The sequence below is a fragment of the Dufourea novaeangliae genome, unplaced genomic scaffold (assembly GCF_001272555.1).
Source record: "Dufourea novaeangliae isolate 0120121106 unplaced genomic scaffold, ASM127255v1 scaffold49, whole genome shotgun sequence".
NCBI lineage: Eukaryota > Metazoa > Arthropoda > Insecta > Hymenoptera > Halictidae > Dufourea > Dufourea novaeangliae.
In genome coordinates this window covers 1,054,661-1,081,025 of record NW_015373928.1, presented here as the reverse complement: position 1 = coordinate 1,081,025, position 26,365 = coordinate 1,054,661, and the positions used below count along the sequence as shown (strand labels likewise).

At 44.8% G+C, this 26,365-nt stretch overlaps 1 protein-coding gene across 1 annotated transcript in view; it reads left to right on the top strand.

Moving 5' to 3' along the window:
* The window catches only part of LOC107195118 (A disintegrin and metalloproteinase with thrombospondin motifs 7-like), a 41,807-nt gene that overhangs the window by 11,532 nt on the left and 3,910 nt on the right, over positions 1–26,365 (top strand). The window contains exons 2-8 of the mRNA XM_015584897.1: positions 4,271–4,605; positions 19,948–20,239; positions 23,907–24,226; positions 24,745–25,019; positions 25,544–25,690; positions 26,003–26,153; positions 26,227–26,316. Coding sequence (XP_015440383.1) covers positions 4,271–4,605; positions 19,948–20,239; positions 23,907–24,226; positions 24,745–25,019; positions 25,544–25,690; positions 26,003–26,153; positions 26,227–26,316 — 1,610 coding nt within the window. The remainder of the gene's footprint in view (positions 1–4,270; positions 4,606–19,947; positions 20,240–23,906; positions 24,227–24,744; positions 25,020–25,543; positions 25,691–26,002; positions 26,154–26,226; positions 26,317–26,365) is intronic.

Here is a 26,365-nt window from a genome sequence, read left to right as displayed (position 1 = left end):
CCATATGTCCTGGATCGTGAACACGATCGTTGCAGTAGGTAGAGGCTGTATGGGAGGTCCGAGTATTCATCCGAGTCCCCACCTGCAGTTAACCCCGGCTCGCTCGAGGCGCACGCTGATTGGTCCGACCGCCATTTTTCCGACTATAATGATAATAGGATAATGATGATTATACCGTTCACCGAACGCACTAGACAGTGTTTCTCTCTCTTTCTCCTTGATTCAGCTATTTATCCGCATCGCAGAAACCTGTATCGAGCGTGGAAAGCGACTCGGAGCCGTGGTCGCCACCACCGTCGCCGTCGCTGTCGCTCCATCGATCGACCGACCGATCGATCGATCGTTCGATCGAGATTTTTTTTCATATGACTACCACTGGCCAACCCGGAGATCCCAGCCACCCGCAGTTCCAACTATCTCGATGGAAATCGAGCCATCGTAAATTCCTTTTTTTACATCCAGGATCGATATCTTGATCAACCGTGGACTCCTTCAAGGTTTACAGCTGATATTGAGCAGATCGATCCCAATAAGGTCGAATTTTACGAAAAATAGTCAATTTTATTTCGTAACGGTATACCGTACCACGAGATCGGTGAGACTGACACCCGCGCTCCTTCCATACCTTACGCTTAACCCTCGTTATTCCACGGTCCGAGATAATTGAACACAGAGATACACCATAAGTTGCTTATTGAGACCTTAAGTCAACCCCTTTCGTAAACTCGGAGAGATAACTCCGATCGCCTTAATTAACTTCACTTGGGTAGTACATACATAATATGTATTAAGCCATTCTGTAAGTAGGTACTATAATTTTCCAAATTCTTCGCGAAAACGAAATAAGGTAAATGAAGCGTACTTTCTTCTTCGGGCGGAAATGGTTCATTTCAAATTGGATATTTTCAAAAATTCGCAACTAATGTAGCAAATTCCACATGAACGATGTAATATCATATGAAAATCACCCGACAGAAACTGTTCTTTCGCGTGGCAAGCTGGATCCGCATCCGGCATTTATCCCGTGATAATCCTATTTACGGTCCGCATATAATTCCGTGTCTTTACCGTGCATCATTAATTACGCCCGTTTACATTTATCATTCGTCGACTAGCATATATTTTCAGGAATTTATACGCGCAGAGGAGCTGCCGGAATTTCGGGGATATTTTAGATCCCGTTTCCAGTCTGTTCGTAATAATCCGCGTCGCGCGAATAATTCTCCTCCCGGTTACGTCTGTTACGAGTCAGATCGATGCCACCGGGTGCGGGCTTTAGGCCACCGACACGCTGATTAGCCTTCGAAATTAATGTAGAGATGAAATTAACCGATAAACAGTGTAAATCGACCAATGCTTGGTTATCGTTGCGGCCTCATGAAATCACGCGCAAACGTTGCGTCCTCTGTCCACTTAGAGCGGTTTCGCAGCCACGATCGCCGGTTAATCTGCTATCCACGATCTTAATTCACCAAGGTTACTCGTTAACTTGTAGCCTTTTTTTTCTCTAGTCGGAGTCATTAGGATTCCGAACGTCAAAATACCCTATAAATCATCCGGGTTCGCGCGGTTATAGTAATAAAAAGTACACAACCATTAAATGAGACTCGTTATCGGTTTCCGTCGTTTCGAGTCTTCCGAATTCGTGGCCGTAAAAGCGATCGTAAACAACGAAACCATCGAAGTCACCGCAAAACCAGCGTATTCCCCCGTCAAAGCTCATCGATCGATCGTTTACTATTGTTGACGGTGATCTAACGCCTAATAGAATAATTGCGGTTAGCCTCTGCCCGAGGAGAACAGAGAGGAAAGGACGTCGAGAATGCAGGCACGGTTCAGCTGCGGCAATATGTCTTCATGTAAGAACAGCCTGACAGTTAACGTCGTTGCGATCCAATCTGCATACCGAGATCGGATATCGTCTTCAATGAAACGAACGGTGCCGTTCCAGATTTTTCCGTCGCGAAAACAATTCATCGTCTCGTAGAAATCACAATCAGTCCCTGTGTCTTTCCTGAAATATTCAAACTTGACTATTGTTCCGAAGATTATGTTTATAGCTGTAGTTTTATATAATCGCAATAGGGAAGCAGTATCGCGAACCCTTTGCAAACAGCGACAAAAGAACAGCTACGTTGGACAGTGACGCATTCGGACGTCAGAAAAAGTCTCTATTCGCGAATTAGATCCCACTGAGAAACGATCGCTATTCTCTTTCGGCTCGGGTAACCTGACGACAAAGACTTATTCGCAAAACAGCCCTGTCTCTGAAACAACGTGTAATCTATCAACGCAGCGACGCCCGTTTACGTCATCGCAAACGACAAAACACCTTATAATTCTCTGTCGTGTCGCGCTTTTCAAAGTTCTCCCGACACCTCCGTTCTTCGACCTCGTAGTATCTACGATCGAGATTTATCGGTGGTCGGACACCGCGTTGACAAATTACTCGTAAGACACATTCTCTTATCGCGTGGGGGCGGGCTGGCGGGCTGGTGGGCTGGCGGGTGGGAGACGAAAGAAAAAATGGACCGCTTTCAGGATCGACCGGGTGAAAACCGATGGCAACCCTGAAACGGGCGCGTTAATCGAATCCGCGGCGGTTCCTTTCTAAACGGCCGCGGCGCGGCAGTTCACTCGGACGCGTGTGCAGGGGCCATTAAATCAATCGGAAATTATTACACCAGTTTTACGGTGCATAACTGTCGTTCGTTCGCCCTCGCGTTGTCGACCGATCGACAGGCCACTTTTCATACATATTGTGGTCGCCCCGTCGTCCCGTCGCCCGGCCCTCTCGTTACGCCATCGTTCCGCATCATTTTTGACTTCGATGTTACGATATCGCGGATATTCATTCGCACGAGCCGTTCCCAATATACAACAATTTTACAATGAGTTATACAATTTTCGAGTACTTAGGAATCAACGACGAAACGTATTCTGAAAAGGGCTTCCGGAGCAATCTGTGGAGAATGATTCGACCGAATTTTATATTCATTCGCCAACCGTAATGACAAGAACAAGACCGTAATGAGATGCAACATAAATAAAAGGTACGCAGAAATGCCAGGAGTCATAGAAAAAAAAAAGACTGGTGTAGCATTGAATGTGCGGTGACGCTGGGTTGGTCGAAGAGAAGTTGGAAGGGTACGTTAAAAAAAAATACGAACCGCTGAGAATACTGTTGCCTGGCTTGCACATTCTATTCAACGCCGAGTTCCCCTCATAATGAGGTCTATGAGGTGGAAGAAAAAAAAAACAAATTATAGTGTCTCGGCTGTCTAAGCGGAACATGCAAATTAATGAGAGACTATGGCTGCCGGTAACGGTAATCATTGTTTGACATTTTACGTAAAATGTTAATGTCATTAGTGCCACTATAGAATTCTAACACTGCGGTATGCAGCTCGAAAGGTTGCAAAGAGCAGAACGTGAAAATGAACGAAATTTAAATATAAAATAACACCAGTCATTGGAATTCCCGCGGCGGAATATTATTATTAGCAACCGTTTATCTCATCTTCCGCGGGAACGGAGAAATCGCATAATTCACAATACGGGCGAATAATATTTTAGTCGGTCGCTTTACAGTCAACGTCAGGATAGCTGTTTTAATGAAGCGGTAGCGAAACGGTTCGCGTAATTATTTATTTGAAATATCGTTTCGGCCAGTGTCGGGTGTCCGCAATCAATCACACCCTCCTCCGGGTCGAATGCACCTCCTTTGGCCGGGCGGCGTTTACGAGTCTGCCCACTTACGCGCGCCACAATAAACGTTATCTTGTGTTGCCCGAGTGAAACCGCCGCCGGTAAACAGTCAATAAATATATAACACTGTTTTATGTATGCGCTGTCCCTTTACAGAACGTTCGCCAGAGATTTATCGCGCGTTAGACTGAATTTAAAGGGAAAACGAAACGCAAGATGTACAGCTCGGCCCTGCATACGGCCGATTTCATATTCAATTTCGATTATACTGAACGAACGGGTTTAGCACTTTTCGGCGATGAATAATATCTCCATATATTATTAATATATTTCATTTTGAGCAAGAAAAGTTAATGGGGTTTGGAATTTTCATTGAAAATCTTCGAATATTTGCTTCAGAGGAATGTAACGTTTCCCCGATACGAATATTTTGTTAAGGGATAAAGTTTTCTAGGAAGAATCCACTGTATCCTGTTCAATAATCTTTATTCGACTTAAATGCTAGTATTATAATACTTGGAGACAGGAGGGATCGAACTCACTGTAATCGCTTTCGCTTCAGGTATATATACTTTGGAGGAACAAGTTCACGAGCACGAAATCGTGATACCACGGAAAGTGACCCATAGGGGGGAGCTTATCTCGCACAACGTGACCCACCACCACCACGAGGATGGACCAGTGGTTCACTACCGATTGTCGGTCGCCAGTAACGAGTACCACATCGAGATGATCGCCGTGGACAACTTCATTGGTCCTGGGATGGTCGTCGAAAGAAGAAAACGTGACGTGCACATGCGCACCCGGCCGAAAAATCAGTCGAGCAAATGCCATTATCGAGGCTTCATTCACGGTCATCCGAACTCCCAAGTTGCATTGTCTGCCTGCGACGGTTTGGTAAGTCGTATCTCTCTTTTTCTCTCTCTTGACTAGTTTGCATATAAACATATACAATAAGATAATGCTGCAAACTTGATAGAAAAAAAGACTCGAAATCATTGGTAAACGTAAGATTTAGAAAGATACAGCTTTGTAAGTAGAATAGGCCAGCGTGAGTGGCATGCGTTCCTCTTGCGTCTGATGTATTATACGGATGCTCTACTTAAGTTTTCTTCTCACCTGAAAGGATTGCTCTACACTTTATTCTTTAATAACTTATAACCGATGTAGAAGAATTATTCTAACATCCATCATTTGTATACACCGATTATTCATTATTGATATAGTATTTTTCATGAATATTCAAACAGATCGAATGTTTCATATATTAAGACTGTTTCCAATTTCGATCCCACTATCAATGAAATATTCTCAACGAACGTAACCTTTACATTTTTAACACGTGAACGTGGCTTTTTAACAAGAAATATTATTCACTTTGAAAGATTCCGAAGATATTCCTGTCTATCTTCCTCTAGGAAATAACACTCGATCTTCCGTCGCATCTTTCCTGCACTTTATCTTCGTTCATTCACGGCATTACGTGCCAGATAACGTATGCTAACGTTAGTACGTAGCAACGAGGCGAATTTCAAAGAAAACGCACGCGATCCTTAAAATGAATAGTGCGCGATATATCGTGTTTATAAGGTTGCAGTAGATAACTGGAAATTGTACATAATTCCCAAGTGTTCCCTCCCGAAGCAAATCTATGCGTGTATAATTCACAGTGTATAATACACTATAAACCATCTCCGTCTCTGTTGGCTTTCTACTGTTTTCGTAGTCTGACAAGGGCATTCTTATTTCACTGAATCATATTAATCCACAGTCTAGTCAAATGCCAATCCTGTTGTTTTTTGTTCTGACATACCGAGGTATAAAAGGAATAGTAACAGGTATAAATTAAATACAATATTTACTATATAGGTATATTAACAGGTTATGTTGCGTTTCGGATCGTATAGAATTAGGAAGAACAGGAGGATTAATCGCTAATAATTCCTGATCGTTTATATCTCCCGGAGTTTAGAAAAATGTTCCCCCAAAATGTAATATCTATTAACACCGTACCAATCTTCTCGCCATCGTATTTCTTTCTCCTCCCTAGTCACCGACTATAAAACAGCCCCAATTGGTGGCAGTTGTAGTTCCACTTAAAGCGGCACGAATCCCGTGGATTCGGCTCGGCGAAATTACATTTCTAAGTGGGGCGTCGGGCGGAATAGTTTCTCCAGGTTGCAAAACCAAAAGGCGGAATTTACGAATATTAACGTATATCCTCGACATGCGGCCGCCGCGCCGCACCGGCTGTGGTATCGCGGCTGAAACTTCCACGGAAGTTCGCCCTGTTGGGGGAGAGAGCGAGCGTAAAATCGCGGTAACGGCGCAAAGGAAAGAAGGAAGAACACGGATCGGTGGCGACCGAGTACGAGGAAAAAGAACCGTAAGCACAATGGTGGAAGAAGGAGAAGAGGTGGCGGATGAAGTAAGAGAAGGAGGAGGGGGAGGAGGAGGAGAAGAAAAAGGAGAGAGCGGATATGGTAGAGGGAGGAGCCTCGGTGCATGCATCGGCGCAATTTGCTCGCAGCTTCCAGATAATGATTTAATTTGCCACGGCTTGGCAGATTTATGACGGCGCACCTAGACCACGTCCACCTGTAAACGCAGACGCCTATATGCGACTGTCTACGCTCGCGGTACCACCTTCCAGGCAAATTCGTATATAGCAGTGTCTCTCTTCCGGATCGGAGGATGGTCTCGGAACAGGTCATTAGTCTTACTTATTAATGCTGCGATTTTTCGATGCGGAACTTTCGCCGCGGTACCGGGAGAACGGAACTCCAGAGATTATGAAACTTTACTTCGCTTCGATTTTAATTTTCCGCGGAAAAGATATTAACGATAAGGTTCTCGAAACTTCGACTCTCGAGTTTTTAGTGTCCACAAAGTATACGACTCGGAAACGAAGCGGTGATAACGTTGTCTCCGTGGCATGATTTATTTGCAAAAATACTTGGTACAACGATTAAGTAACTTTTACCCAATAGAGAGTCATTGTTCGGGGATATGTCTCGTCAGCAACGCACAACCGAAGCTCATGTGTACACACGTACAGTCGGTTTGAGCAAGGTATTCGTAAGTCTGGCCGAACGAACACCACCAAACCGAGGAAATTTCCGTTTGTAAGGAACACGGTCTCACGCAATGCCATGTAATTGCTCAATTTTCCCCAGGAAGCCTGTGGTACGGCATATCGCCCGTGGCGATTGACCCGACCGGCGCAGCGTATTATGAAGACACGAAATTTCGTGAAAGCCCCTTTTAGGTGTAGCTACGCGAAACGTAAAGCTTTAAAGCGTCGATTTCGCTCACTCGATAAACCTGCGAAACATAATTCATCCGTTCTATACACGGGATAGTCCTTTGACACGGGAATGTATTGGTTTGCCAAATTGAATCGTGGCTACATTGTTTGAAAGGATACGAATTCAGAGTGTATGTAATCAGAATCCAACCTCCTGGAATTCCCAGTTAGATTCATGATTGAGTTACGATGAGAGGAACGTCATGGAGAGGTTGGCAGATGTTTCATTAATTTCGCCATTTTTGTAGTACCGTGAAATTCGTTATGTGCCTACGGTGAAAGAAATACAGGTACAGCATTTTCAATAGTGTAGTCGATAGATTATTGTATTTAAAGTTCTGTTTCTGAGCTTGATCATCGCGAAATCGACGAAAGATCTCCCACCGATTCGGTTCTCGATAAATTTTCGATTCGAAGTGTATATGTCGACCAGGAGTCACGTAATTCACGATAAGGTCTCGCGAAACTAGTTTCAGGACACACAGCCAATTGTAATTCGTGTCGCGCGCGGCAGGTGCAGCAGGCGAAAAATTATCATAGATCCTTGTAGAACAGTAGTCTCATACTTTGTTGCTAATTTCTCCTTGAAGCCGCTCGTGCCCACGTGCAAGCATCCGATACGCGTAACCGTTACCCGCGGTATCACGTATTTCTTGTACCTGTGATATTCCGTTTTATTACGCTATAAAGCTGACGGAACAGAGACGCGGGAGTGCGCGAACGTTTCACGGGGAAAACTGTCGTAAAAGTTAACATCACGAGTCCCGGCTGTATTTGCAGCTTAGCCAGACTCTAAATTTCCACTCGCCGCTCAATCATAAAACTCAGACCTCAGAATTAAAATCTGGGAAATTTAAGAACTTTGTTCCCCGTCACTCTGGAACGAAGATAGCAGTCAAAAGCAGTCATTTTTTTAGTAACTTTTATCGATTCTCCCCTGAATAGGATCTGATTCTTTTCGATTAATTCGTGAAGCACTATTGTAGAACATTTATCTGGAAACACAATAGATGGGATGAAACTATTTCAATATCCAGGAGTATCGAATTTCGATTACGAATACGTAAAATTACCGTTACCGCTGCAATTGATATCGGCTGTTAATAAATTCAATTTCGTTGTCTATACATATAGCTGGTCGGCTTGATTTCATAAAAATTCACTGTGAACCACATCAATACAGTCGAAATTGTTTTTTTTTTTTTACGTGCATTTCGTTTAGATAGAGCATACATGAAATTACAATACTTAACGAGAAGAGGGCCAGAAACGAGGACATGTTTCCTTAACGAGTCATACATTTAGTTACAAGTCTAGACTCATCACAGAAACTTCATCGTTCTTGAGATGTTTAAATGAAAAACGAAAGATATTGTACATACTTTACAATTATTCCAAAACGCCACGAAACTCGTGCGAATCAAAGTAACTTTGCGAATCACACAGGAAAACACATTTCGAAGGACAATAAATTACAGACGCAGGGAACCACCGCCATTGTGAGCGCCGGTAGATATGTCAGCAACAGCTGCGACTCGTGGTGTTATGATAATGCAACGCTGGGAGAGACATTAATCCGGCCTGATGTTTAACGACTGATAATAAGCAACGCAACCGTCAAATGTGTTCGTCGATTTCTCCCTACAGGCGTTCGCCTGCGGAGTAATATTCGGACGAATCGATAGCCCGCGTGATCTTCGTAATCGACCGGGATCTGGGCTGGCCACATCGAGATCCGCGTGTATTTAGGCGGCATGTAAATGAAGTAATCGTTTCCGGTCGCATGCAGGGCATCTGTGCGCGTGCAAGTGTAATTGGCGTCGATACGTAATGTTCAGTAATTTCAGGCTTCCATGGTAATGGCATTATCCGCCGGGTTAATTCGCCGGCATGCCCTCGATTCCGACCGCTTAACGTTAGTTAGAATTGAATTTGACACCCCGACCCACCATTTTGCCGATATCTCCGCAAGATGCTATATCGTGATCCTTTGTCATTTTGCGTGGCTTGCGGGCCACTCCAGAAGCTGGCATTACGTTTATTGGACGGTCGGGTAACTTTGAGGTTGCCGGAGGAGTAGTCAATTACAATAATGTCTCCATACTGTCATCCAGTCAGATCACCGTACCAACCTACCGACAACCATCTCCCATTGGATCCTCCGTACCGATAAAAGGCATTGCTGCAATCTCGAAGATCGACTCTGGCCCTTCTGATCTCGACAGATCTTTTTGGGCATTCACAACAAATCTAATCTAATGCGAGATATGTATTCGAAACCGATAAACTAGGCATACCTTACTATCTATAGTAGCGTTCTTACGCATCTGAAATTTCAAAAGATTCTAACTATCCTCGAGAAGACGGAATTTTGCGATCCACGGGAAAACAAATTCGAAATGTTGGTTTGACGCTATCGAACAAACTTATCGGAAACGAGCGGTTTGCTGTTTTCTTATCAACGACGATAATCTCAGCACGCGAATCTCGTCAGTCGGTGCATCCTTCGCGAAGTAATACGGACGAAGATTCGTACACCACGAAAATAACAAAGAGGATTGGAGTGACAAGTATCATCAGGACACCGAAAGGTGTGGCTTCTTTATCCGTTATCGCGAATTGCACGAAATCCCCTAAGCCCGACGATATCGTTGTCAAAGGATCAAGAAACCAGCGACAGGACATGTCTATTAAATTTCCAGCAACGTTCACGAACTATGACAGTCTCGACCACGACGACTGCAAAATGCGCTGTGGACATGCATTTGCTCGCGTGATGCTTCTTCCGTAACAAATGACACGTATGTATGCATATATGTATGTATGTACGCGTGACTCGTTATCGTCGAGTCCGCTAAAAGTACGAAGCTGTTCCATTCTTCGATCCTCCAAAAGAATGCGGCGTTTGCGAACCACCGCATTAAACTACCGGTCTTAAACTACCGATCGAAAGAATTATTTTACTGCTAGCCTAAAGCTAAAGCACCGTTGTAGGCGATTCTGTCCTACTGCCAATTAAAATACAAAGAGAGCCGTGAAAAAAAGAAAACAAGTGACTCGACATGACGCGCTTATAAACTGCTTATAAACCCGATCTAATAAACTACTTGGGTTATTTACGGCTACGTCTCGTAGTAACGAGAGACGCCGGGGTACTAAATCGTCTCGAGGATCGCTCGCTGATTTAATTTCCCCTGAATTTTTCGTGAAACACGAGCCGAAGTCGGTGGGTGTTTTAAACGTGATTCAGGGCGTCACTCGCAAAGCCTTCTAGGTTTTTAGTATTCTCTTGAGAAACTGCAAATCACCGATTCATCCGTTAAGTGATCCATTCAAGAATTGCTTCTTCAACGACTCGACGCGGACATTCTATGATCTAATCCGTCCGCGCTGCCATGAACAGACTTGAAAGCACCGCGCCGTCTCTTTTAGCATTCAGGTTAAAGGAGGATACGGGAACCTCGAGATCTATCAATTTAGTTTTCCTTTCCAGCTCCGCCAACCAGAGGAGAATATTTAGGGGTAGACGCGGATGAGGGATATTCGGTCTGGCAGCACGTTGCGTCGTATCCTCTCGACTCTGACCCACACTCTCTGTCTCTGTCTCTCTCTCTCGATCGATCGATCGATATACCCCGAAGCTAGGTTCATCCTCAGGTTCGCTGTCGAACGAGAAATTGAATTACGATCCCCGACTATGAAAGAACCGTAGCGAGCCGAACCGAAAGCGACCGATGGAGCGCAATGGCCACCGCTACCATGGACCAATTATTTACGAGTTACGTTTACCCAGTAGCGCGAAAGGTTAGGAGGCGTGAATACGGCTCGTGTATACGCATGCACGCGCGCACGCAATTTGATTCAATGTTCCCCCGCTGTAGGGGAACAGGTTCCAGAGTACGTGCCGGGCCGGATCTGGGCACTCGGTGAACATATAATTATCGGTAATAGGTAATCAAAGGAGTACCAGCCCCCTTCATCCAATTAATGCGTATCTATTTTGCTAGATCTAGACGGACGGATGGGTGGTCCCTAATACTTTCGGCAATTATCCTTTTAATCGACCATTTAACTCGAAACCATTTGCCAGGGAAAAACGTTGACGAGGGGTTACGGATCCAACACCATCTTGGGCGGCACGACGATCGGGAATAAAGCTAAACGAAACAGTGAACTCTCGATAATCCGAGATAAGCGGGATCGAGGCAGGCTCGTGTTACCAGGAATTAGCCAGGATCTGTTTCTTTTTAAATAGAATCAAATGTGCCAGGTTCCGTGACATCGAGAAAGTCTGCTCCGGATCGTGGATCCGTTTCGAAAGAGACCCGGATTAATCCGTATCGAAACTCTACCGTACTGCAGCCACTTGGAAGAGGTTACAGAGGGGACAACGTTTCGAAAATCTTGAAAGCTTTGGTAAAAGAGAATCGTTGCATGTACATAATTCGAACATTGAGAAAGATCCATAAATTCTTCCAGAAGTTTTTGTACGTTTCCGAAATATCAAACTTCCTGGACTTTCGTGTTCCCGAACGGTGTTGAGTCAACGACGGTCCTCGTACGAAACCGCTCCTCGGAATGCCAGCAGCGTAGATATGTAGAAACGTTACGGGGATCCGAAAAATGTGCCAGAACGGAGCACCGTGTCCCCGGATAATAAGCGGCCAATGCACCGACGCGACGCGGACAGTGTTTATGGGCGTTGCAATCATCGAGCAACGGAAGCCTTTTTTGTAAAGTACCAGCTCCTCGAATAGCCGGCGAGAGCGTGCACGTACATATGTAGATAGTACGTGGTAGCGATCATTATGCACCACCCACACAGGAGTTTCGTGGCGACTATTCTAATGACGGCATAAATCACGTTCCTCTGCAGGAAGCATTTATCATCATCGAGATCCTTGCTCCCTTCCTCTTGTTCGTCTTGTCTTCTTCTACCACCGATTCCCTCGGTATCCCTCTCGTTCTCTCCCTCCCTCTCTTTCTGTTTACTCACCCTTTATGCAGGCCTATTCACTATGCCATCCCCCTGAAAGTTACCCCAAGGAATACGGACTCGCGTGCCTTTTATCTAGAAATCACGAAGTTCCGCTGCGCATGGGAAGCTAAAGCCTCTTCTCCCTTTTATACGGGGTCTAGGCTATCTTCGTAATTAATATAATTTACAGTATGTTTAGCTTGAAATCTATTCTTCGCGATCAACGCAAAGAGAATTGTTAATGTTCGTCGTATAGGAGGAATTATTTTCTCTGGGTTTAATCACGAATTACACAGAATGCTCTGCCTATCACGCGAATCCACAGACACGAAGAGACACCGACGACACGAAAAAGCAGCTGCTTCTCTTTTTTTTTTTTTGTTATAGAAAAAGTGACTCGTTCGTGTGTTCATTACGGATTAGTTTAATGGCCACGGGCCCAATATCGATCACTCTTAATCGTCCCTGTTGTGCGCCGTTTTTAATGTCACCATGATTGATCGACGACGTAATTAATTACAGTAATGACTCCGTAACTCTCGTTAGTTTCAACGATCTCGTCGCCGCTCCAAAAAAAAGTCCAGTCTCCGGTAGATTTCTGGTTTGCACATTACAATTTCAGCTTTAACCTCTGCAGAAGTAATGCGAAACATCGATTTTCGCGACCACTTTTTTTTTGTTCTTTCATCTCTGACAAATATAAATATTAACTGTATCTTCAAAAATTACACAATCGCTAGCTGTACTAACGACACAACTGAATAAATCTCATAATAGTAAACTTGGAACTTGCTACTAGCTGCATCGCATTATTTCTAATATTTATACGAATAATCGTTTCATAATATCAGTGTCGGATAATCGATTATCTTTTTTGAATCATTTCGATCGTTCCCAGACTTATAAATGTTGCAGACCCAAGATCCTTTGTATGAGAGAAACGCGAATGATCGCGACGACGATCGATCGATGCTCGCGCGCGTGAATCGCTACAGCAAAACATTCCTTGATCTCGTTATTCTTGCTCTGTCCGCCTTGGAACGGATTCCGCGAACTCTCTCGATCAAGGTGTTACGTTCCTTGATGCTGAATGGACCGATTACTGTCGCGGATGAAATAAAAGCGATCGTTATTCACCGCTCGTGATCTCGTTGCTGTATCTGTTCTACTTGACAGGAAACGCGTGTAACGAAAGAAAGGCGCGGTGAATTTATACCATGAAAGGGTGAAGGTGAACAAATTTCCATACACCACGGATTCTTGGAGAATGATTCGTTTAAGGCATCGCAATGGATCGATTCCTTGCTCGTATCAACGCTTGAACAATACTATTATATGTAGACTAACTGTAAATGCAAATTTCCTCGAAAGTGCACCGTACAGATAGTAAACACGTGTGTATTAACGAACGCAATAACGATGATTAAGAATCATGAAGACTCTAACGAGCCAACTTTAAAAACTGATAGAACCGATTTAAAATACATCATCTCGGATCGCTACTTATCCACTTGTGCCAGAGATATTTTCTAAGTCTTGAATTTTCGAACGTCTGGGGCAGACGTGCGACAACTTAATTGAAACTCGTAACGAGAAAATGATCTCTGTCGTCGAAGCGAGTCGATCGATAATGACTAACGAGCGCGAACCCGCGTCGATGACACCAGATGCAATTAATTTCTGTGAAGCTAGGCAATTAACGAGCAACACGTCGATTGATTCTTAGCAAAAGGGTTTTTCAGTCGAAAAACCCTTTGCTAGAGTCGGGGATGCAAAGCTCAGTACCCTCGCATCATACTAACGTTCTAACACATAAACACACACACATACATTCGTGCACACGGTTAACGTGTCGTGTCTTCGGTAAAAGAAACATGCAATCGATCGGCGCACACGTGACGTCATTGTCGATCCTTCATACGATTAGTCGGAGAGTGGCCGCACGACCGATATCGCGCAATTGACATTTCAAATAATTTATAGACTCGTTAATAAATCCAGCTGCGGCAGAAGGGCACAATCCCGGTACAGGCATCGACATATCGTGACGCGACTACCAGTTTCGCCACGCTGGCGGCGCTCGACTACTCGAGTTTCACCGAAAATCGATGAAATTCGAAAACCCTATGTATACTCGTCCTACCCCAGCCGTTTCTAGCTCTGACAGACTGACAATAATTTCAAGTGAAAAGGCAAGATTACGCCAATTAAATTCTCGATGCTGGCAAATCAAGTCGTCGTGCGCGTAATTCAACTCTTCAAGAGCCTCTCTGGCCTAAATTGAAGCCGAATTGAAGACCGAGACCGCGGAAAAACGGTGATTTAGTGGACCAAATGAGTCCAGGACTATTTCAGCCCTCGACACTCTTCAAATATTCGAGTCGAGTAGAGCTTTCGTCGGCTACTCGAACAATTCTAACCGTTACATCTGGGTCGACACTTTGGGGGCTGAAAGTTTTGGCCAAGATAGTGCGGAGAAATAAAGCACGGAAGAAAGAGAATCCATGGTTTTTCCTGAACCCGATGAGACTGGCAAGCAATCTTTATACGCGTCATGAGAATAAAGAAAGATCCATGTCTAGAAATTGATTTAATGTGCCTTACTGTTTATGACGTTATTATTTATGTTTAATTTGAATTTTGAATTTCTGTCCGATGAAAATATTCGAAATGAAAACAACTTGCGAAACCTCTTGATGTTTGAGTGATCGAAACAAGAGACTGGCACCATTGTGTGTTGGATCAAAACGTCATCGGTCGCGAAAAGCTCGAAAGCGAGGGCTTTTCCAGTGATTCGAATACCTTGTTGCGAAAATACTGGCTTGCACAATGAAGTGTTCATTCGAAATCCACAATGCGGTTTGTCGCGACATTATAGAAATCGACTCGTCGAAACGTTGACGACCCCAATCCGTATTTCCAGATAGAATTAATCGTTAATTACAGTGTCGGATTCAATTTTCAAGCGTGTATCATTACTTTCGAACATCATCGATACATGTAGGAATTGTATATTTGCGACGAATGTAAATCTAAAGACAAATATTTGACTTTCTTCTATTATACGTTTACGTCAAATGTAGCGACTTCAAGATTATCTTTTTATGTCGCTAGTTTTGCGGCGTGATTCGCATACAATAAATACAAAGAAGTTTTTATGGAACGTTTATCGAGCGTTTACACGACACAGATGCAATTGTCGCGTCGGTGTAGTCTACCTATCGATGAGAGGTGTATACCGTGACCTCGTGCAATTATGAAAATCGATACAAAACAAAGGAACGAAACGAAGAATTGCAAAGGTGACAAATCGCGGCTATTGTTGTCGCGACGTAACGCGATCCGTTACAGACCGTCGGCCAATCAAATTCAATTAGCTTTGACATTCGTTAGTAACCGTTCATACCAGTGACAAATCGGCACAGCATACCTGCTCGATGAAAGTTAACGGAGGAACGTTTCTATGAATTAGCCGCGATCATCGATCAGTTCATAGATCATAAATCGCGAATATTTGTTATACGCTTGATTTCTATCGCATACCAGTAACAACTTCTTTACAAGCTTCGTTCGAATAGAAGAATTCTAATTGACACAGATGAATGTACGTTAACACATTGATAATGCGAGAACCTTTTTTAACCTTTTATGAAAAACTTACGAAATAATATATACCGAGTGATTTGACTGACAGGGTCTTGCTGCATTCTAAAACGCAAATCGTACGAAGGATCACTACATAGTCTAGCTGAATTTTACCGGAACTCCGCCAGCATTGTTTAAATCGAAGAATGCGAAAAGAACATTTAAAAGATTGAGAGCTGAAAGAATATATGAGACGACTAAACCATCTTAAAACAGAACGTTCGCGCCGTTTATATAATAAAATGGCCCAAGAGTTCCAACGACTACATAACAGTAGACACGGGCGAAAGCGCAAGGCGTTAATCGTTGTTGGTTATCTACATGCTTTTTCTCCTTATCTGAGATCACACAGGTGGTGAACAGAGGTCAGTTTCGACAAAGGCGGCAGCGATTTACGTCGAGCGCGTAAATACGCGCTGTGAAAAGGCAAAGGCACGGCGTTGAACAGCTAAACATGGGCGTCGACGTGCGACACTATTGCGACCGCCCATCGATACACCTCGTTGGCCGCACAATAATAATTTATATATGCGATCGGGCTGCTAGGTTGCGCGCGGTAAGGTTGCCTTAACGATCGCAACGTATTGCCGGACGAGAATAATGACTGCTCGGCCACCATTAACTAACCACAATCGAGCTGTTCCACGTCCGATCGCCGGTTCCGCGCGCATTATGCTAATCCCACCTACCGTGCTGTCTCCAGACCCCCTCGATTCCGCCTGCCACCCGCCGTCTGGCGTTTGCCGACTGCGTCGATAACGTTTTCCCTGGGCTTCTTTCTGCGCTAGTCTCGCGTTAATTAACGGAGTGGTTTACATGGAAATGCTTAGCCGGATCAATGGTACCGGATTAGAAGGACAGAAGAATATTTCTTTCGGTCAGAGATCTAGAATTTTAGTTAGCTATCGTCGCGTTTAATTCTCGAAACTTCTGCCATAAATTATCAAGAGGCACTACATACTTATTGTTAGAATGCCTCGAGTGTTTTCCTGTTGGAAGTTCAGTTCTTACGTAGGTACGGTAGAACGTTACCGAGTCAGCGATCAAGTTTTCCAGGATCACGGAGATTCTTGGAAACGGATTCGCGTAAAGAACAAACAGGATATCTCCCCAGTCTCGATTCTCGGCTCTCGCGTGTTCCGAGCAATTAGAGGAAGGTGTGACAGATACGAAGAGGTTTTGCCGCGAAACGAGCAGAGAGGAAGGTGCAGAGCGTAACACATAGCCGGCCATAAATTATCGCCCGACGCTCGGAATTAATCGGATCCTAGGAATGAACGGCAGGCAAGACGCGGCCGTGTCCGTACCTATTCGTCCAGGAATCGGACCACAGAACGCACCCGGGGCCAATTAAACGAACAAAGACGTCTAAATGGACCGCCGAGCCGCGCCGACCGACGCGACGGCTAGACCATCATAGAAATATATTTACTTGTGATTGGATGCATTCAAATCCCGGCGGCGGATCCACCGGCGCAAACATGCACCGGACACCAAATAACGAACGACCGGTAGATCGCAGGATCGATAATGTCCTCATCCATTTCCATTCACCGGTTCGAGTAACACCACGCCAGAACGAAATTACTTAATTCGCGCGGGTTACGTTCCTATCTCTGGACTGATGGTTATTTACCGCCTCTCCGGAATGATCTACGATGAATTCCGATCATCTTCGACCTCTCGTTCGAACTGTTGTTTCGATCGAAAGATATTGTTCCGGATACGCAGTCGTCGAGTTGTACGGCAAACGTACGCGGCAAACCTATTTAGGTACTGTTTGTCGGATAGCAACGAAAGCCAGCGATACCATCTCGAATTTAACACTCCGGTCTTCAGTTTCAAGCGCAACAATGAAAGTCGTTAACGTCGCCCAAGTAAAATAAGATCTACACAGGGGTCGAACCAATGGGTTTTCCAGACAAGACGGAAACACGGAGTGTCGTACGTCGAGATAAATCGGGATTAATTCGAAGAGGCACTCGCAAAAAAAGTGGCAAATCTTAAAGGGATAAAGTTACAGTAAATATAATACTTTTAGCTGTTAACCGGTTTCGCTTGCAATTTGCCGAGAGACCAGTGAATTTATGCGGCAAGCAACTTATGTAGATCCGACCAGTTACGAAAGAGACAGGAAACTCAAAAATATTGAGTTTACAATAAATTAAGCGCTTAATGAACTTCTAAACAGGACAGCAAACATACACAACATGCAATCTACCCTGTGAATTCTATCCGCTAGAAGCTCTGTTACTGTGATGTATGAAGCTACCACGAATCGGAAAATACGATGATTTCATGATTATACGAAATATGTACCGATTAATGGAGACTGAAATATCGAAAATCATTTTCCAACGAAGATATTGGTGCAGGATTAATTAATACAACAGTTTAGGTTTAGGGGATCAAGAACGCGCAGTGTCGTTTCGTCGAGAATATAAACCGAAGAACGTCTTCGGGAATAAAGATCGCCGGTCGAGAAGACCGGAGAAAAATCGCGTGGATCGTTAACCGAGTCGACGACAATGTTCGCGGCATGGTTGAAGCCGCAACCGCGGCAACAAATCACTCCTTATATAGTCGATCGGAGTTTCTGCGCGCGTAAGATGAAAAGAAACGGCGCAAAAAAGAAAAGACGGCCGCGAAACAGGGAGAACAAGATGAAGATGAAGAGAAGAGGAAGGAGAGAAATCGGAGCCGTGAGGCCCCATGCGGCGCTGAATCACGCTCGGACCTTTTTCACTTTGAGGTCCTTCGACGGCGGCGCCCCCTCTTCTTCGAGCTTACCTTTGTGAGGCTGGCGCCGTGATTTTTCACGGTCGGCGTCGGGGAATAGTCGAAACGGCGAACACCAGTCTCGCTCAACTTGTATTTCAGGCCCTTTCTCTCGTCGCCACCGTGCCGCCGCCACACCACTCCGCTACCTTGCCGCCCGCGTCTTTGCTTCTCTATTTCTCCAGCGCCTCTCCGCGCCTCCTCTTCGAACCGATTATTCCCGACTATTTTTACACGGTATTCACGGGATTTCATCGAGCTCCCACGGAATCCAAGATTCGTTTCTGGGATTCTCGGTATCGGCGACTGGATAAATTATATTCCCGCTGAAACTGGTATCCACGCGAAGCAGCCTGCCAACTACGGAAAATTTCTTCATCTCTTCCGCGGAGATAATATCATCTCTGGGTTCTCTCATTCCTCGACTACAACGAAGTATTAGTATAAGCTTCCAAACAATTTATCTTTTTACGAAATCACCATATTTAAGTTCCCGCAAAACGCCACCCCTGTGAATTACAAAATTCTTCCAGCAATTATCTGACAGAAACTATGTTCCTTTATTGCTTCAGAACCGAAAGAGGAATGTCATTGATCGATACGATGCGCTCTTACCACCCGGCTAATCAACCGTAAAGAAAAATGACGTGTCTACGCAATTGGACTTTAAAAATTAATTGCGATGTTCAAAAATCCAAATGGCAATGAGATAATACGCTTGTCAAAGTGACGGTCGTTGGTGTCGGCTCGATAAAAGGGAGACGGATAAAAAAGGGAGATAGCGAGAGGAGAGAAAAAAGCAAACGTGAAATGAGAATTACATACATCGAAATCGGACGATGGGTGTTCCGCCAATCAATTGCTACTTGACAGGGAATGGTGAATGCTATCGATGATCGGCAATGATTAATGACGCGACATACCTATAAACGCGGTAATCTGTACGAGAATCGAGACCGATTTACATTGTACCGTTTCTTGTTTCGAAGGTGTTGCGGACCTACCACTGCGCAGCTCAAAACAACCAGTGTCCGATTCTAGGGTAATGATCGAACTGAACTGGACAGATTGAATTCATCTCGAAACGTTTTAAAACTCCCTTCTCTAATAAGTCGACAGAGAAGAGTCCGGGCAGAGTAATTCCATAATGATAAGATTACTTTAATCGGCAAATCAAAATATAAAACGGTGTCGAATGGTGGGTTATCGAGTTTATCGTTTAGAGAAGTATGAATGTTTGAGTTATCTGAATCGTTATGTTGCTCAGAGGTTCGAATAAAGAGTAGGTACATTTTCCATATCCAATTAAAATAACGAATCGAAACACTATGTAGTAGACCGACCAACCAAGAAGATATTATAGAAATTTGTTGAGAGTACATGGACGATCGAAGAATCGCAAGTAAAATCTATCTGATCTTGAATGTGTAGAAAAGAAAATTCGCGTTACTCCTGGGATGAGGTGGTAGTCGCGAGGCAAAGGCAGAACAAAGAGAGTCGGAGTAACAGGATAGCGGGTTTCGTGTTTCAGGCGGGCATGCTGCGCGGCGTGTACGGGGAGTTCTGGTTGGAACCAGTCGCCGTGTCCCCGGAAGAAGAACGAGTCAGCCCGGAGGAAAGGCTGGAAGACGCCGACGCCGACGCCGGCGCCGAGGACCACGATTCGGCCGGCCTCCGCCGGAAACTCCACTCGTTGGTCGGTAGGCCACATCTCGTGTTCCGTAGATCCGTAGAGAAGTCGCAGCTCGAAATCGGCGGTGTTGGCCGCACCAGACGCCGACGAAAAAAGAAAAGAAAACTCGAGAGAAACTGCGGGACTCGCGGTGAGAATCCACCTCACCTGCACCGTTCTCTTCCTTCTATTCTTCGCCACGCCGCCCAGGCACCGCCTGCTGCCTTTCCTCTTCCACTTCCACTTCCATTTCGAACCCTCCCAATATCATTTCATCTTCTTTTAATTTCACACCTTCCGATCCTTATTTTTTGTTCCTTTCAGTGGAATTTTTTCCGCTCGAGACACGTCGAGGACACAACGAAGGCCAACTCTCTAGCCGCGACCGTTTGTCTGACTGCAGAGAGTTTTGATCGCGGGAGGTGCAGCGGAGAAATTCTGGTCAACAGAGAAATTTATGTTGCGTTTAGGAACGTATTAGTGTTGACAAATAATCGACAACTCCTTGAACGCTGTAAACATATTGTTCAAATTATCCAGTGACACCTCCGTGGGTCCAAAAATTTCACTTCGTACGATCGGTACTTACTTCAGATGTTGGCCAACCCTTTTAGCGATGCGTTTAACCCGTTCCCTTTCTATTCGCTCCCTTTTTCACCAGATTTCTCCTGTTATATATATTTATGCATCTGAGGCCACAGAATAATTGGATACACGAGCTACAAAGCGTGAGCGTGTCGACGCCGAACCTTATCTTCTTATCTATGAAATTTCTCTGTGCTGAACCGTGTAATTAAAGACAGCTTTAATCCACGGCGGGGTCGTATATAGTAGACCCTAATTAAACGATATCACTTTTTGACTCCTGTATTCTTACGTTCCCGATTCCACACACACGCGTATAAACACCGATCCTGGTATCGATGCAATTATTTATGGATCTAAATGGATTTCCCCGTTCTAATTGTATAGCTTAATAATGTTGGCGTAAGATATAGTAATGGCAAATGTGTGTAATGTTTCAAGGATTATGGTAAACCTGTTGTCGTCTTCGTTAATAATCCCGGCAACTGGTTCAGATACGGGTTTCCGCGATTTTGTCCCAACGAGCTCGATTGGGATATAGTTTATTATACATCGTACAAACAAGATGAAGTCATCTTTTTTCTTCGACGGCGTTCAAACGCGGTTCTCATTCAAGGACAAAGTTTCTTACCGAAAAATTTCAATAAATACTCAACAAACTTGTGAATTTTGTCCGATGACTGTGGTGGGAGTCATACACTCGCATAGATCCACTTTCACGACGATTAATTGGCAGCGAACTGTTTCCCTATAGAAATCTTTTCATCCGAGACTACAGAAAAGCCGCAATATCGACAAATTAGCTTATGTACGGTATTTCTCCCTCCGTAGAGACTACCAGGCCAATAGCCTTGCGATCATAAATCAATTTTAATAAATACCGAAGCCACGCCTTATTATCTCTCATTTATGTTCTTCGAACGTTACTGTTCGAGACACTTCCGTTAATTACATCAACGCTAGCCACAACGGTACGTGTATTCGAATAACAAAAAGTCAGTTGTCTCTGAGTCCATAGCAATAAAGTCGCAATGATATTCGATGAAGTTAGCGACAACGGGGAGAATTCCGATGCTTCTCGATAAGATAAAAAAAAATCGGTTGAAAGAATTGCGTGAGGGGAAGGTCTTACGAGTCATTTATAAATGAAGAAATCTTTGTATAGAACCTCTTAAAACGTCGACCCGAATTATATTTTACTGTTAGTTAAGCGCTAGTTAACTAATCGTGGTGCATTACCGCCACCGGTGGCTCGATCCCATCGCTAGTTGTAATTAATAGCGAAGGAAGGGAGGGCGAGCGGCACCCACGGTGAGAACGAACCGACACCTTCTTTTTCTTCTCCACCTTCGCGAACCGTTCCCGCTCCGACTCCCGGAGTCTTAAGTTCCTCCTCCAGCAGCGCGTATTACAAGTATTTATGCCGTCTACGCATATAATGTAATTGGACGCGTCGCGATACCGAGCGTGGGCATTCCGGCGACAACTTCGGCTCGTCCTTTTACCGGCGCGGACATCTTTGACCAGGCCTACCCGATAAAAATCGAAATTCAATATTTATGAGCTTGTCCGGGGGGGGGGGGGGTCGTCGCCACCGCCGCCTTCGTGAAAATCTCGCCAACGATCCGTCCTTGTTCTGGCACTAATTATCTTGGAATTGACCGCAACGATATATTGAGTCCAAACGGAAACGAGGTGACTTGTTGCGCGACTCATCGGACAATTCATCTTTTCGATCGTATAAGTCAATTGAGACATCTCTTCTGTCCGTTGATTTGTACACGATCCTCCCTTTCCTTAACATCAAACGCTACGGTTTCTTAATATTTATTGGCTGCTCGGTTCGTATATGTATGTATACACCTACGTACAAGTCGCATGCTACGGCCATGGAGACTAGCGTAAATACGCGTAGACCGGAATCGGATGACTGCCAGAAATCCAGTTGCCCGAAGGTGTCCGACCGGACGCGATTAATTCGGATAATTTAATCACAAATTTCGAAACTGCTGACCCACGCGCACGGTCTTTGGCACGATTTCCGAGTTCAACCTATTAACCGAGTGACGACCCCCGCGGTTCAACGGATTAAATAGTTGCGAGAAGACCGATATAGAAGTAAGATCGACTCGGTCGATACGAGCCGGTGTCGAACGTATCGTGGCTCGGACCAACGCGGGGGTAATCCAATTCGCTGCAAACCCGTAATTAGCTACAATGAATATCCGTTTCGGCAACCCGGCCGATCTATCGGGATAGGCTCGAATGAAATCTTAATTACACGCCTACGATCAAGCAATCTGCATAAATTAAGGGACCCGGGGAACCACGTCTTACGTGTCTACCAAGTATACGTCTTTTTCGAGATAGCGAGCGCGCACGACCGCGGCGTACGAGCACAACCCTTCATCCGTGGATAGCCCCGCTAGCCGCTGGTAATCTCGTACTCCGAATTACCGAATTACCGAGGAAGATTGATGTCCTCTCCGTGAAAATTCAACGATCGTTTTGTTCCTTGAACGAACCATACTTCAATCTACGAAATGCAACGAGCGATTTTTCCGAACACTTGTTTAATATAATTAAATTCCGCACCACTTCTCGCGACCATTGCTTCCGGATCAAAGAACTCACGGGAGCTTACGACCACCGGTGACTATCGTTCGATCGAATTTTCGCAACACGCGTTACGTAACTCTGCTTTACCGTTTTGAGAACGCGGTGAATTACCTTTTCCGTAAGCCGACACCTTCACGGGATCATAGATCACGGCGTATCGCGTTCGCCACATCCGACACCCGAAATCCGACAAACGCTCGATTATATACACTCCAGTACCTACCGATTGCTCATCTATCAGCTACCGACTGCATCTATCTCACCGAAGATGGAATTCCTTTCGAAAATTGAGCCCGGTTATGACACGTGTTACGCTCCTATCCCAGATCGGAATTTCCATTGCCTAACTGTATAACAAGGGTCGATATATCGATTTGTCATCGAAAGCCATCATCTCTGCCGTCGTTGGTTAAACCAATTTCGCGAGGATCAAATCTGTAAAATGCTAAGATCTGCGAGTACAGTTTGAAAGACAAAGTTCTGCACGGTTTCATACATATGTATGAGTTTTAAAACATCGGCATAGCTTCACTTCTCTCTGACAATCAGTGGTCCTCAGAGAGCTACTTGATTTGGTACCAAATGTATATAATCGTGTTGACTACGTTGCGCAGAGCCTAGACGATTGACGGAAACGCGACTGGAGTGGCAGACGCAACCGGGTCTCGTTCAGGTTCAAGGGCGAGGCCGAAGGAAACATCATCAGACGAAACGATGGCAGCGTTCCAAGAGATCGATCAGTCGACCGCGTCACGTCGAGGCCCTCGTTGTCGCTGACACGACGATGATGGCTTTTCATCAGGACGGCGACGTCGAGACGTATCTACTGACCATCATGAACATGGTGTCGTCGCTCTACCTGGACCCCACAATCGGGAATTTCATCAACGTCGTCGTCGTCAGAATTATTCTCGTCGAGGAGGACGAGGCGGAAGTACGTGCGAAATTCCAATGATTTGCATCGCCCTATCCAGATCCGAGTACACGCGAAATTTTCTATAAAATTAGAGGACCGAGTTTCCGTGCCTCGATCCCAAGGGAACAATTTTTCTTCGTAGGGAATATCGGATTTTACGAAATTCACTTGAAACTTCATTTCCTTACGAATGAAGTTACTCGGCCACGTCAAACGTAACTTCAGAAACTTCATCCCATTTCAATTTGGAAAGCTTAACGTCTCTCTCAGTCATACCGCTCTGTCAGTTAATTCATCAAACTTTAAAGGATCAATTCTTTGATGAAATGTGGTCCAAAATGTCATCGGCGTTCAATCTCTTCCCGCGCTCGTAAATGGAAGAACGTAACCTTATCGAAGATTTCTCAAATTATATATCGTACGGTGAATCGTGAGATAATGCCCGTTTAGAGAATTAGAAGTAAACTACTTAAAAATATCGGTCGACAGGCTACTCTTGACGAAACGCGGAATGGCCACGCTAACGTTTCTTTCAGCAAGGGCTGGACATCACGGTGAACGCGGACAGGACGCTGTACAATTTCTGCAAGTGGCAACAGAAGCTGAATCCGGCGGACGATTCGCATCCGAATCACCACGACGTTGCGATTTTAGTGACAAGGGAGGACATCTGCTCGAGGGCGAACACTCCGTGCAGCACTTTGGGAGTAGCCCACGTAGCCGGTATGTGCCAACCGGACCGCAGTTGCAGCGTCAACGAGGACAATGGAATCACCCTGGCGCACACGATCACGCACGAATTGGGACACAAGTGAGCAAAATCATCGTTGCTAACGCGATATCAATTGTAACGCCCGCAAACACATCGGAATGCCAGGTAGCATTTTGCCAGTTGCGAAACTACGATATAATGCTTCTTTATGTTTGAAAAATCAAATGTGAATTGAAACGCAATAACGTTTCCAATATTTCTTTATCGTAATTCTTTTAATTGGTACGTTAATTATAGTCGGGATCAGTTTAGGCGAATGAATTTATCCACTCTGTCCCTCGTTAACATTCCGAATAAGAATAAAACGTTGAAACCAGAGTGGCGAAAAAAATTGATTCCACGACTGCTGTGGCCGGTCCGGGCAACGAATCGAGAATTCGCTCGGCTGTTCCCGCCATTAACCGATTTGTTTTTATTAGCCGATAATGCGGTCTCGTTATCGCATTTGCCGCGTATTTGGCTGCAACCGTATCGGCGACCAGCACGTGCGTAACAGCGCTTCGCTGCAATCGCCCATTCCACTTGACAAAATGATTCACCGCCGTTTTCGATTTAAATTCCAGTTTCGGGATGTACCACGACACGGAAAAAATCGGTTGCAGCAAACGAGACGGTGACACGCTACACGTGATGACGCCGACATTCGAGGTGGACACCATCGGAGTGGCTTGGTCGAGATGCTCCAAAAGGGACATCACGAATTTTTTGGAGTAAGTCGCATACGAGCTACAACGGCTCGATTATACATATTATTGTATATTATATATACGTAGGTACCTAAAATCCGTGAAAATATTCCACTTCGAATGGTTAGACGTAGACGTAGAACTAGAACCGTTGAATGTTATGTTATAATACGGTTCCAGGAGTGGGAAACGTTCAATGCTTGGTAACAGTTTCCTCATTTACAGTAAAGTTTTGTTTGAATAAACGTGTGTAGTCTACTGAACCAGGAAACGCGCGGGGCACTAGCCAACAACTGTTGTAATACAACTCGATCAAAAGGGTTTCCATTGTCGTAGCCAAGGGAAAGGCGAATGTTTGGAGGACGAACCGGCAGATAACGATTACGCGTATCCGGATTTGCCACCTGGCGCGATGTACAATGCGGAGCATCAGTGCAGGCTACAGTTTGGCGTCCGGGAAGCTTCTGTCTGTTCTCCATTACAAGAGGTGAGGAACAAAAGAAAACTGATTGCAAGACAATTCCATGCTGATGAACAGAGCTTGGCAATATTCTTTATAGATCTGCTCGAAATTGTGGTGCATCGTGGACGGTACTTGCACCACCATGCTTCATCCAGCTGCCCCAGGAACCCATTGCGGGAAACACATGGTGTGAAGACAGTAATAATTTTCAAATGATATTGAGTTGAAAAACATCT